General features: G+C 39.4%; 1 protein-coding gene across 2 annotated transcripts in view; it reads left to right on the forward strand.

The window, feature by feature from the left end:
- plch2a (phospholipase C, eta 2a) overlaps window positions 1-12,379 on the forward strand; it is a 214,371-nt gene that overhangs the window by 18,056 nt on the left and 183,936 nt on the right. For both annotated transcript variants that reach the window (XM_037773701.1, XM_037773702.1), the window contains exon 2: window positions 1,196-1,960. In XM_037773701.1, coding sequence (XP_037629629.1) covers window positions 1,807-1,960 — 154 coding nt within the window. In that variant the 5' untranslated portion in view covers window positions 1,196-1,806. The remainder of the gene's footprint in view (window positions 1-1,195; window positions 1,961-12,379) is intronic.

Genomic DNA, 12,379 nt, shown 5'->3' on the forward strand with positions numbered 1-12,379 from the left:
TATATTTATAAAAATATATATATAATTTAATTAGAAAAGCTCAATACAGTCGTTACATAAACATGTTCAGACTTTTCATTACAAAAAAATCAATAAGTATATTTCACAGCATAAAAATAATATAAAATGAAAATAATTTATTTATATAATTTAACAAATAAAATGTAACGATGAGGAAAAGAAAAGATGATGAAAAAAAAAAAAACAGTCAGGGTTTGTTAAACAAATACATTTGAGATGACATTTGAGTTTTTGAGGTTTAAGTTTTCAGTTGTAGTCAACTATGTTTTAAAATCAGTATCTTTAAAAGTATAAAAGGAGGGTATTCTTTTAAGCCATATTATTTTATGGATGTAATATTTTGCTAAGATATTAATCAAATTAATTATGTAAATCTTTGTTAGTATGATATCTTTTTCAAAATGTTTTGAGATGTTCTTCTGCAAATTAAACCAGAAAGAATTAGCATTAAAACAATCTACAAACACAGTAGTTTCCCCTTCACAAAAAGTGCAACTATTGTTAACAGTTGTGAAGAACTTGCCAATATTAGCTTTATCAGGGTAGTACCTGTGCACAATCTTAAATAGAAACTCCTCTCCCTATCCTCATTGTCATTAGGTCAAATAGCAACCACCACAGCAATGTTGAGCTGCTTTTAGCTGCAGTTTCTCTACAAGCCACTAGATGCTGGCTCCATGCAAACTCTGACTGTACTGATGTCCAATTATGTAATGGGTTAGGGATAGGAGTTAGTCCTCATCTCTTATGTTTTGTGCTATTTTTCTTTTAAAGAATATTTCTTATATTATTGTGGGCTACAGTCCACATTGGTACATATAGTAAAAGCAAACTTATTTTTTCCATTTTCCTTCCAATAACAACATTACAGTGGCATAAAATAACATACAATTATATGTTTTGTGCTAAATTTAATGTGAATCACTATGCTTCCTTCATCAATTAAATTAGTGAGCTCTAGTACAAATACACACAAATTAATTGGATTGGTATAAACCTAAGGTGACTGTAAACAATACATTCAAGGGTTAAACTACAGAGGTAAACTTTGACAGAGTTTTGTATTTTGAGCAGAAACTGCAGTAGTACTACTGTAATATCTGGGTTTGTCCTCATAAATCATGTGAGGTGAAGAGAATGTTTCTCTCATGTGTCTCTGTGTCTCTGTCTGTAGGTGACTGAAGCAGCTCGGCCTGACTGTGATTATGGTTTGGATCAGGAGGACCAGACGTTTTATTGAGTGATGCCAATCATCATAATCTGCTCTTCACAGACGAAAGCCCCTTTGGCTCCCTGCAGCTTCTCAGCGCTAATAAAACGTGTCATTTGAGTATATCTTGACTTGACAAGCATCTTTTCTGGAAAGTGTCTGGGAATTCTCATCAAAGACTTCCTTCTGTGACTTTTGAATATTGGATTGGAGTTTTTGCTTTGCGAATATTTGACTGAGGACTGGTCTGACAGCTTCACAGCTTTAACTGTCAGTCATTGTCTATCTAGTCCCTTTCTTTTTCAGCTTTCCACTACTACCACTGAACAATTTGAGGAACCTCTCTGGCCGCATTGGCTCCATCAACCCAAGTTTACTCCTTCCAGTGATTTTATCGAATATTTTTGCCAAAGAGATACAATATTTCTTGAGCTCCATTTTTGGTTATTTTTGACCGTATCTCAGTTTCTAAAGGCAGCAGACAGACTCTTTGGGGTGTGAGGTCAGCAACGACCTTAAAAATCTGACAACACTGTGTGTGATCCCCGGGACTTGTCCGTCATCCATCAGCAGTCATGGATCCTGTGGCAGCTAGAATGGCCATGGTGACTGACTCCCCCAACCTGTCGCTGAGGTCGAGGACTACCGTGACGACAGATGGCGACTCTTTCGTGAGCACTGCCAGCCTTCCCTGCAGCCACTTCCTCTCCGCCAATGTCATCAATGTTGGTAAGTGTTTGCCTCCGTGACCCGCGAGACGCCTGTTTGCAGTGATGAGTGCTTGTTTTGTTAATGGCGAATGTCGGTGTGTCAGGAATCTGCCCGTGACTGTGAATGTGTTAGGTCTCATGTTGTGGTGAGTTGTCTCTCTGCTGTCTTGGTGCGTATATTGCTCTTTGACATAATGCATTATTGTTGGTTTGCCAAAAACAGTACGCAGTTTTGCCTGCCTTTATTTCAATACGTTAAGAATGGTTGAAAATCAAAATATGAAGGTCTGGAGTCTGATGGAGATGTTGTAGTGGGATGATATAGAGGTCATGGGTTGGAGGCAGCAAGGTACAGGAAGAGCTGATTGTGTTTAAGAAAGGTGGAGCGGTTGGATCACTAACCGCAACATGCGTCTTGGGTGGATTGGAGGACTCTCTGATATAAAGAAAAATCCTGTGTGTATGCATGTAACCAAGACACATTAGAGACTGGATTTCAGTTGCAGAATTCCTTTAAATCTAAAAGGAATCTGATGTTGAAAATGTGGAAATGCATCTGTCTCTGAAATCAGCTGTTGTATTTCTTGTAACATAAACAAACAGGAAGAAGCGCCTCAACTCATACGACCTTATTTATTATGCATGGTAGAGGACACTAGGGATGTAACGCAAAGCTACTATCTGTATCTGTTTATATCACAAAAATATCTGTATTATCTGTATTCGGATTACACCGGAAGTTGTCAGAAATGATCTAATCTGCTTCCTGCGTTGAATTGTTTTCCACTGGGATTTACTCCTCATACAAACATGTATATGATTGATGCAAATAAAATAATATACTATTTTAACCATTTACCTCAATTAATCTAGCCTAATAATAAAATATGATTTGCATTTGAACACTGGTTTAAATAGATACTAATAAGTAAGTCTAAACTGATAAAACTATAATGGCGGAAAGTAAAAGTGGAAACAGAAAATTCAATTCAATGTCAAATTTCAAGAGGCCGACGCTGTTATGTTAAACGCCTCTTTTCACACCTCTTTTGCTCCCGATCACACACTGGAGTGGCATTATGATGACATTCAAAATGGGTGTCCAGTCTTATTGCTCTTCAGTCGGAAATGGCGGAGGCCATGGAAGTACATTTTTCGGTGGATGATAAGTTAATATATTGCAATTTTAGTCGTATAGAGTTTTTCTTCATAATTTTACAATATGGCTGAGGAAAATGTTGATATTCCCAACAACCTCATCTTTTTCCCTTTTCTGTCATTATGCTTTTGCATTTCCTGTATTACGTTACCCGTTTGCTAGCTCGTTAAATTGTTGGCCTCTGTGGTGTCCTAGACACCGACAGTAACGTTAATATTGCCGTTGCCTAGCAGCGGTGTTCTCGTGACTTAACCACTTATAAGCATATTGTGTACACACCTTCCAATCTTGTAGCCACAAGCTCACGAGTTCCATTTGAAAGCAGCATTATTTTGACACTGGTAACATTTATAGAATAAAAGGTAAAACATGTCTGTATTTTGACTTAAAGGAGAGGATATGATTTATTTATTATTATTATTTCATAATTTTTTATAGGATTTATATGTATAAAAAGTTCAAAGTTAGAAAATTCTGCATTTGAGCTTAACCAAGCAAAAGTTTATTTTTAAGCTACAGAGTTGAATATAGCATGAATAATGAAAGAATTGCAAAGGTCAAGTAGCAGCGTCTTTTTGGCTCTGCAGACCCGGAGAAAGCTGCTGCAGTGACTTGGCTTTATTTGTCTGCATGGCTGAAAAGGACACAAATGTCATTCATCAGCAGAGAGTTTGGTGCAAAGTTCGGCTGCATGAACACCTTTACAATTACACTTCTACTTATATTTTTGGGATGAAGACACACAGGGCAACAATCAGTAACATTCGACGCATGCTCTAACAAAATATAACTTGAGCATCAACACGTCTCTGGCAGAGTTTACAGTATATGGTCTGTAATTAACACGAATAATAAAAAACATTTGGTCCAACTGGGCTGCAAAGTTCTGAAATTCTAGTTATGAATTTTAACACCTGCTGTCTTTGAGTCTGTGCAGTCTGTAAAGTCTTGTAAATATGATTTCAGATCGCATGTACAAATGTTAAAGAGTGACCAGTGCTCCAAAATGAACGATTCTAATTAGGAAATTTTATATTTTGAGAGAGATTCACTTCCCATTTGGAGTGAATTGGATGCAGTGTGGCTGTTTAATATCCATGTTTTCTGTATTCTATTGACCAGTCATGTGCTCTGCTACAACTTGCATTTTTCCTCCGGGCAAGTGCTCCTTTCATGCTCAGGGGGGAGGAATTTGGCGACTACACCTATAACGCTGGGAGCAAAAAGAGGGCCTTTAGCTGCAGGGAGAGATTTGAGTGACTCCATGAATGTTTAAAATGCCTGCAGTGTGGATGTTTGCAGTTGTTGTCAGCGCTGAAGTTCTGACACGGTGGCTGTGTTTTAGCCTTAATTGTTGTTGCCACAGATGAATAGGAGTGCACTGGGGCCAGGTGCTTTAAGTCGATGGCTGGTCAGTGATCGCTCAGTTATTTGTTTTCTTGTGTGTTAAACACAATTAGCTCAAATAGGTATTGATTGGGAACTGATGCACACCAGTAAAGCAAAGATCGATGGAAATCCTGAAGGAATCTATACGTCTGGAGATCGCATGTCAGGCAACATTATCTCTCAATTGATTTATTTGCTCTCCAGTTACTTAATTCACACGCGCGAATTAGCCATTTGTACTCTTTAATTATCTTTAATTAATTATTTAATTAGTTAAGTCGTGTTCTCAAATTACTTCATTTAAGGTCAGAAATTAATAATTTCTGACCTCACATGAATTAAATGGATGCTCTCGGCCACTGTGTATCCTCATGCAGTGCAAACTCAACAGTGAAATTTGTCAGCCACGGACAATCCAACGTAAGCGAGCTGCTTGAGTTAAATGCAACTTGTTGTTGTGATTTCAGATGTCAGCTGCTGTGCAAAGAAAAGCAGCTCAGCAGAGGCTATCTCCGGCTATCTGCTTTCAGCTTTTGTCATCAAGATGTGCATTTTTTCAGGCTGACGCATCGGGGCCAAAGATACAGTACACTTCAGTTTTAAACAATCCAGCTGTCTACACAGGCCGTGTAACGGCCCGCATTTGACTTAAACATGACCAAAAAACATATTTTTACACTTCAAGTCTATTTTCTTCCATTTTACATGCATAACTACAGTGATTAGTATGGTCAGTACACTTATTGGATGGACTTGCTCACATTTCAGACTTGACGATGTGTCCAAGCAGGGTGCAGCTTCCATAAGAGGTCATGCCGGGGCAACTCCCATAGTGAAACAGTGAATAGCAGTGCAAAATAACTATAACTCAAACAGTTAATAGTGTTTAGCAGTAGCATCTTAACAACTGTGATCATTAAATTGTGACAAGTGGTTATTTTATTACCTCCTTCCTAAGCCGAAGGCCTTGTTTGTTTGTTGGTTTGTTTGTCTGTCTGTCTGTTAGCAGGATTACTCCAAAAGTCCGTGATGGATTTGAATGAATTCTTTTGAAGGGGTGGGGTGTAGCACAATGAACAATCCATTTGATTTTGGTGGCGATCCGGATCATGATCCGGATTCAGGAATTTGTTTTACGGATTACGATCAGCCTGAGCATTAAAACCACACCATAATAAGCCGACCACCTCACGGTACCGCCAGCTGTGAGCTGTGATCTGTGATCTGTTTTTAAAGTCAGGCACGTTGGCGGAGTTCTGCGCTCTCCGAGTGCAATTCTAGTTAAATTTATGTTTCCCTACCTTTACTTGGCTGCATGTATTTTGTGCTAGAAGTCAAAGGTTCATTTTCCAGGTATTCAGCTGAACTGAAAAGTAAAGCCGATCTCTCTCCCACAGAAATAAACACGGTGTAATTTTTTGGATCATTTGGAAGTAAACAGCCACAAAGCACTGTCGAACTCAGCTTTGCAGCAACCAGCAAGCACTTCCAGCCAGATGGAGGGAATATATGTGTGTGAATAAATGTGTGTGAATGACGGATGGAGGGGATGCTGCAGGTGTTTGAAGTGGGCTGGAAAACAGTTGCTGTGTTTACCTAAAGCCCAAACCCACCAATTTAGTCTCAGCTGCAGACTGATGCTGCCTTCAGACGCAATTAGAAACCATCTGCTAAGTCCCAGGGAGGATGGAGGGCTGCCAATCAAAGTGCTGTGTGTGTGTGTGTGTATGTGTGTTTTTGTATTGAGAGGGTAATACTGACAGTTAAAGAGTATTCAGTAAGTAAATATGAGTAATTAGGATAATGATGATGCTGTATAATGATTCACAAAGATGAGTGCCAATGTGTAGAATAATGGAGGCAACTTTTAGTTTTTTTGTTGTTAATCGACAACTGATTTACGTCACTTAAGATAAAACAAAATGAATAAAATCCATGATGCTGAATAAATAATATTCAAGTATGGATAGACGTTGAAAAGAAGGGGAGCAGATTCCGGCTTTTTCTCTCACGCTTCAAATTCAGCTCAGGTTTATATTATTGTTTCTTAACTATTCACTATATTCCTGGTACAAAAGTAATATATCGATTTTCTAATGTTTGTGGAAGCACGATGAGAAATTCACTCTCAGCTGACATCTGATGATTTCTATTGCTGAGCTACAATATGATCTCCAAACTGATCTCCAAACTGCCTCCATATAGAAATCCACCACAGTGCATGACGACTTTAATGTCTGTGATCTATGATGGGATTATCAGACAGGCAGGTGTGCAGCGGAGGATAAATCCACTTCAACAGGTTTCCCCATATTGGGACAGGAGACTGGAGTTATGTTAAAATCAATCTTTGACACAGGAGTTCATGGTATGAAGCTCATTGCAATGCAGATATGCATCAATAGCGACTGCGTTCATATTGGTCTTCTGATGATCATAAACTGGAGCTGAGAAAACACCATGTCTTTCATTTCTAATCACATCACTAGATGTAGAGCACGGGGGCTTCATTTGCACAATAGTCTCTTTCCATATTTATTGTACTTCTAATTAACATAGTAAACATGATTAAATCATGAGGAGCTGGAATTCTTAATTCTGCCCTGCATTTTCCACTTTGTGTTAGTGATTTTTACTGAAAAAGATGTTATGGGCAAATAACAGATATATGATCTGAATGTTTTTTACTAACAAGTATTGTGTGTATATTAAAGTCTGATATATCTTCTTCCTCTGTGCCATAGAGCTCCACTGTTAGTCAAAAACTATTAAAGGCTTGGAGCTGAGAGCCACAGACAGGAAGTTAGAAAGAATTGAGACTAAGACATTGTTGGTTTGGGACATTTAATGCAATTTGCTGAAAATGTTTAATAATGTTAGTCTTATCTTTTAATGAAGCAGACATGATTGAAAGACCACCGAGGTGAATCATTCAACCAGCTGCTGCTCACTAGTCAACAGTAGGAGGACTATGGTTTTAGTTCCAGTCTGAATTCGTTAGCCCAAATAAATCTTCTGAAGACTGCAAAATTAACAAGTGGAGTGAAAGTTCATGCACTGAACATGAAAAGCCGACTCTGAAGTTGTGGTGCATGCTGGGTCTGGTCACTTCAGACCTCCAGAGGAGACGGCATCTTGTCCCGGAGCTGTTTGGGTGAAAAGTTCAGTGTGTATTTTCTCTCAGATCAGATACTGGTTCACCTTCTAGACGACTGCAGATGACTGGTCCTAGACGATCAATGTGCTCATTTATGTTGGAATGCTGCAATACCAACAGTGGGCAACCAGCTGATTTATTCATTTTGAGTCTGCCGTAGATCTATTTTTTTTTTACATACCATTTATACAGAGGTCTTGGTGAATACATTATCCCGATTGGCTGGAATTGTTACTGTTGTTATTGTAATTATTATTTTTAAAGACCAGACAGCTCTGATCCAGCAGCCTCACTTAAGTTCTGAAAGTTTCCTCATAGTTTCTAGTCAAGGGTGAAATCTTCAGTCAGACATTGGAGGGCCCAACCCAACCTGGTTGGAACCCCCTTAAATATTCTAAATAACTAATTACCTGGTTGGTTCACAGTGGCACAGTTCAGCGGCAAATTAACTACAGACCCAGTTTTCAAAGTTTTCTGGCCGGCTGTTGCTCGGTGGGTAGAGCGGGTCGTCCGGTTTGATACCCGGCTCCTATACTGTCTGCATGTCTAAGTGCATTCGATGAGAGGTCATCACAACTCCTGGAGGATAGACAGAAGAAGTGTAGGGAGTCACTCGGACGACTGCAGGCTTTCACCAATCATCGCTTCTAAGCATGTGAAGTGAGACATATGTATTATTTCTATATTTTTTGGTGAATAGCTTTGCGATTAATTTGCTTGGTTGTTTTTTCATCTCAGGCTTATGCCTGCACGTCTTATTCAATGTGTTTCATGGTGATGTTTGGTTTTGATGCAGCACATGTCCATACTGTATATTCCACAACGATTACACGCCTGCTTCTTTTGCTTGTTGGAGTATAGAGTAACATTGTCTGAAAAGTTGACAGATGATACCAACAGAGGAAGCCCTGGATGACAGACCATATTTGATGTTATCGGTATTCCACATTTTGAAATTTTTAACATTGCCCTTAAATTACCTTAAAACATGGGGAGATGGTATTATTTGTATTAAGATTCAGCTCCTACATTTTAATAAGTCAGTTGGTAGAGTAGCCTATGTTATGCCGTGTCTTTCCACTCTGCAGTGCACACAACCAGAGGGGGGCAGTGCAGCTCCCTCCTTTTTACACCCACTTTCTCAGCACAGACGCTTTTATTCAGAACCACTCAACATGATTTTCTGTAAAAAAAAAACAAGCCAGAGCCTTAATGCAGTCATTGTCTTGGCATCAGACTCCTCGTAATGGAAAGCTGATTTCTTGAGGGATGCTATCCATTCATCTGTCTGTCTGTTTCCTCTGTTTAATCTAAGTGAAGAGGTCCGGGGTTAATGAGCCCATTTCCTCACAGCTTGACCTGGACTGTGAGGGGAACAGAGTTTCTGGAAACACATTTCACTCCCAGTAATGGTTGATTTGATGATACTGGAATATGGGAATGTGTCAAAATGTAAATGTGGATTAATGAAGATGGAAAGAAGAGGACAAAGGACAGTGTTTTGGTGTATGCCTTGTTTTTTTCTTCCCAAAGTTAACTTTTTTTTTTTTTTTTTCACCAGACAATGACTTTTAATGGTGCACAGAAATACAAAAAAAGCGCTGACACACCAAGCCGACGGTCGGCCGTCGGACAGTTCTGGGCCGTCAGTGAGCATCCGTCAGCCTAGTTTTTTCGATGTGTCCCGCACCGTCGGCTCTAGTCTGCCTGTTCAATCCTGAATCGGCTTGTATATCCGCAGTCCTCGGTTTTCTGGTTTCCCTTTTTGAATGACGAATACGGACTACCGCCACCTTGGTTTCACACAGGACACGAAACAGCGGGCTCCTGGGGGAAAGTCCTGTGTTTGTTTGACTCGTCCATCCTCCCCTCCTACCTTACGTTAGAGTTAGTTGAAAGCCCGAAGCGTCCCATACAGATGCTAAAAGGTACCTCGGTGCGTCGGTATCAGTCGACGGAGGGGCACTGACCGAGCTGCGGTATTGGACGAGCGGGTTGTGAGAACGGGTTGGAAACATCTCTATGATGACTAGGGCTGTAAACTTGTGGAGAGGGGTCTGAAGTAGGCAAGGTTGTGTAAAAAGTACTACGATAATATAATTCATGGTAGTAAAATAGAAATCTTAAATAGATTAATAGATTAATTAAATGTAAAAAAAAGAAGAAAAAAGAAACAGCACATAGAAAATATTAATTAAGTGAATACCATAGAAAGGTTAGGTTAAGTAGATTCTATATAAGTAATCCATGGATTCCATATCCTATAGAAAAACTGTGGGCTACCTCTTAAAGCCTAGGTTATTTTTTCCAAGGGAGCACATGAATTTACCTCATGAATCCACTGAGTAATATTAGGGGGATTCTCAGATTAATGCTTCTTAAAAAATAATATCCTGGTGTCCTTATACAGGTAGCTTCATAACTTTTTGTTTATCAGCTCTGACTTTTTCAGCTGCATGCAGTGCGTTGGGTTTGTGCCCTTTCACAGTGCAGATGTTTGTGTTAATGTATGCTCTCCTGCATATTTGAAAAGGATCTGTAGTCAGCTCGCATGGCTTACATGAAAATATTCCCTTATGTGCATATAAGTGTGAGTGTACGAGTACTTAATACACCCCCAACCCCAAAGGATGTCTCTCCTTACATTGAATCTCATTATCTATCCAAAGCAATTATCACCGATAGCATTAGCTTGCTCGTTGCCATTTACCAACTGCCACACACCGGGCTAATGAATTATATAGCACGCTGTAATGGCAAAATATCCTTATGTGCGTTATATGGAGCGGGTGGTGGGGGTGGTGGTGAGGTGTGAGCAGATACTCAGGCGACAGGGAGGGATAATGAAGATGATATCATGTAATATTAAAGAGCATGTTGAATGAGGCAGAGGGTGATGGTGATCTAACCTACATGCAACATCCAATAAGGCTCCAGGGACGTTCTACCAAAGGAGCACGTAACTGTGTGTTTGTTTGTGTGTTTTGTGGAGTGTATTAAATGCTGTAATGTGTAGAGCAGCAATTACAAGATGTAAGTGGGATTAATGCAATTAAACACTTTAATTTATTACATTTAAAGGGGAACTCCACTGATTTTATACACGAAGATCAGCGCACACATCACGGGCAGCTTTGTCAAATCTGAGGAAATGACCCCGATGATGTCATTAGACTGAAAATTAGGAAAAGCTGCTTTAAAGTGGCAGTAGGCAGAATATTTTTGGCATCATTTGGCAAAAATTAACCTTTCAGCATATTGTAATTCAAGTGTTCTGAGAGAAAACTAGACTTCTGCACCTCCTCATGGCTCTGTTTTCAGGCTTTAGAAAATCTAGCTTGTGACGGGAGACTTTGACCAATCACAGGTCATTTCAGAGAGAGAGAGCGTTCCTATTGGCTGTGCTTCGGTCATGTGACCGGTGCTTGGCTATCCTTCAAGCCCTTTCAACCTGATCTCAACATGGCACGAACTTTCTCATTTTACAGCACAACAGTACACTACAAGATGATTCTGAAAACATTTGAGGAGAGAAATAGGCATTACAGTAACAGAATACTGATTCATATTTGATCAGCGCTGCCTAGTTTGACCGTTTGGACGGAGTTCACGAGTGATTGACAGCTGGCTCTCATAGACAGCAGATGGACAGCGGACATCAGATCAGCTCTGACTGCTTGTTTTCCTCCGGTCTGTGAAATCTTGCAGATACCGTTAGGAGCGCCGGAGGACACAGAGGAACATAATTTTTTTCGGATTACCTGTCTCATGCACTACTGTCAGGATATAGTGACCGTTTTATAAAAATTAGTTTTTATAATCATATTTGCTCCAATCTCGCCTACTTCAGCTTTAAGACGCACATTAGACACTTCCCTTATGAGTCAGCTTCAGCTCTCCTCATGGTGAAAGTGTCCTTTCATGTTTTCACCAGACCAGCATAGGAGAACGTGACACATTCGTTTCATTTGTCTAGTGCTGAGGTAGTGTATTAATTACTGTAATTAATCATGGAAAATCATGTGAATTTGCATCAAGTGTTACTTAAACACTTAAAACTTGTTAATGTTGTGTTTTGTTAAAATGTCAAAGGTTTATGTTTTGGGTAGTTAAAGAGATGAAGGTTATAATGTGCACACTTTGCTTTACCTGAATAATCATTTTGAGACATTATTTAAAACTAATGAAGAAACAGCTGAGATAGTGTGAAAAATGAAGCTAAGGCTCATTGCAACAGCAGCTAATATCAACCTGAAAGCTCTACAAATTAGGCTAATAGTTTCAATGCAATATTAGAGTAATCTCAGGAACTCTTAACCAATGTATGGTGTTTGCACGTGTATTTCTTTTGCATGCATCCAACAAAGAAATACACAACTGACAAAATCCAACATGGTGTTTTATTTCAGCTTTAATAGCACTATTCAAGTAAGGTTTTATGAAAATGGTGATAAAACAGTTTAACATAATATTTTTGGCCACAATAATTGTACCGTGAAAATTGGATGCCGACACACCGCTGAAAGGAAGGGGTCTAAAAATAGACGCTACAAGTAATGTGGGATGCAACTCTGCCTCTGCTGCTGCTTTGATTTCGACCTTGTTTTGGAAATCTCATTGTTCCCGGTTCAAGTCCGGTCAGGGACCATTCTTCTTTTTCAACTTTTGCGAGTCCCCCAACTTTACGCAAGCGCAGTAGCCTAATAAATCATAGCAGTACCCCTTTGAAATTG

The sequence above is a fragment of the Sebastes umbrosus genome, chromosome 6 (assembly GCF_015220745.1).
Source record: "Sebastes umbrosus isolate fSebUmb1 chromosome 6, fSebUmb1.pri, whole genome shotgun sequence".
Lineage (NCBI taxonomy): Eukaryota > Metazoa > Chordata > Actinopteri > Perciformes > Sebastidae > Sebastes > Sebastes umbrosus.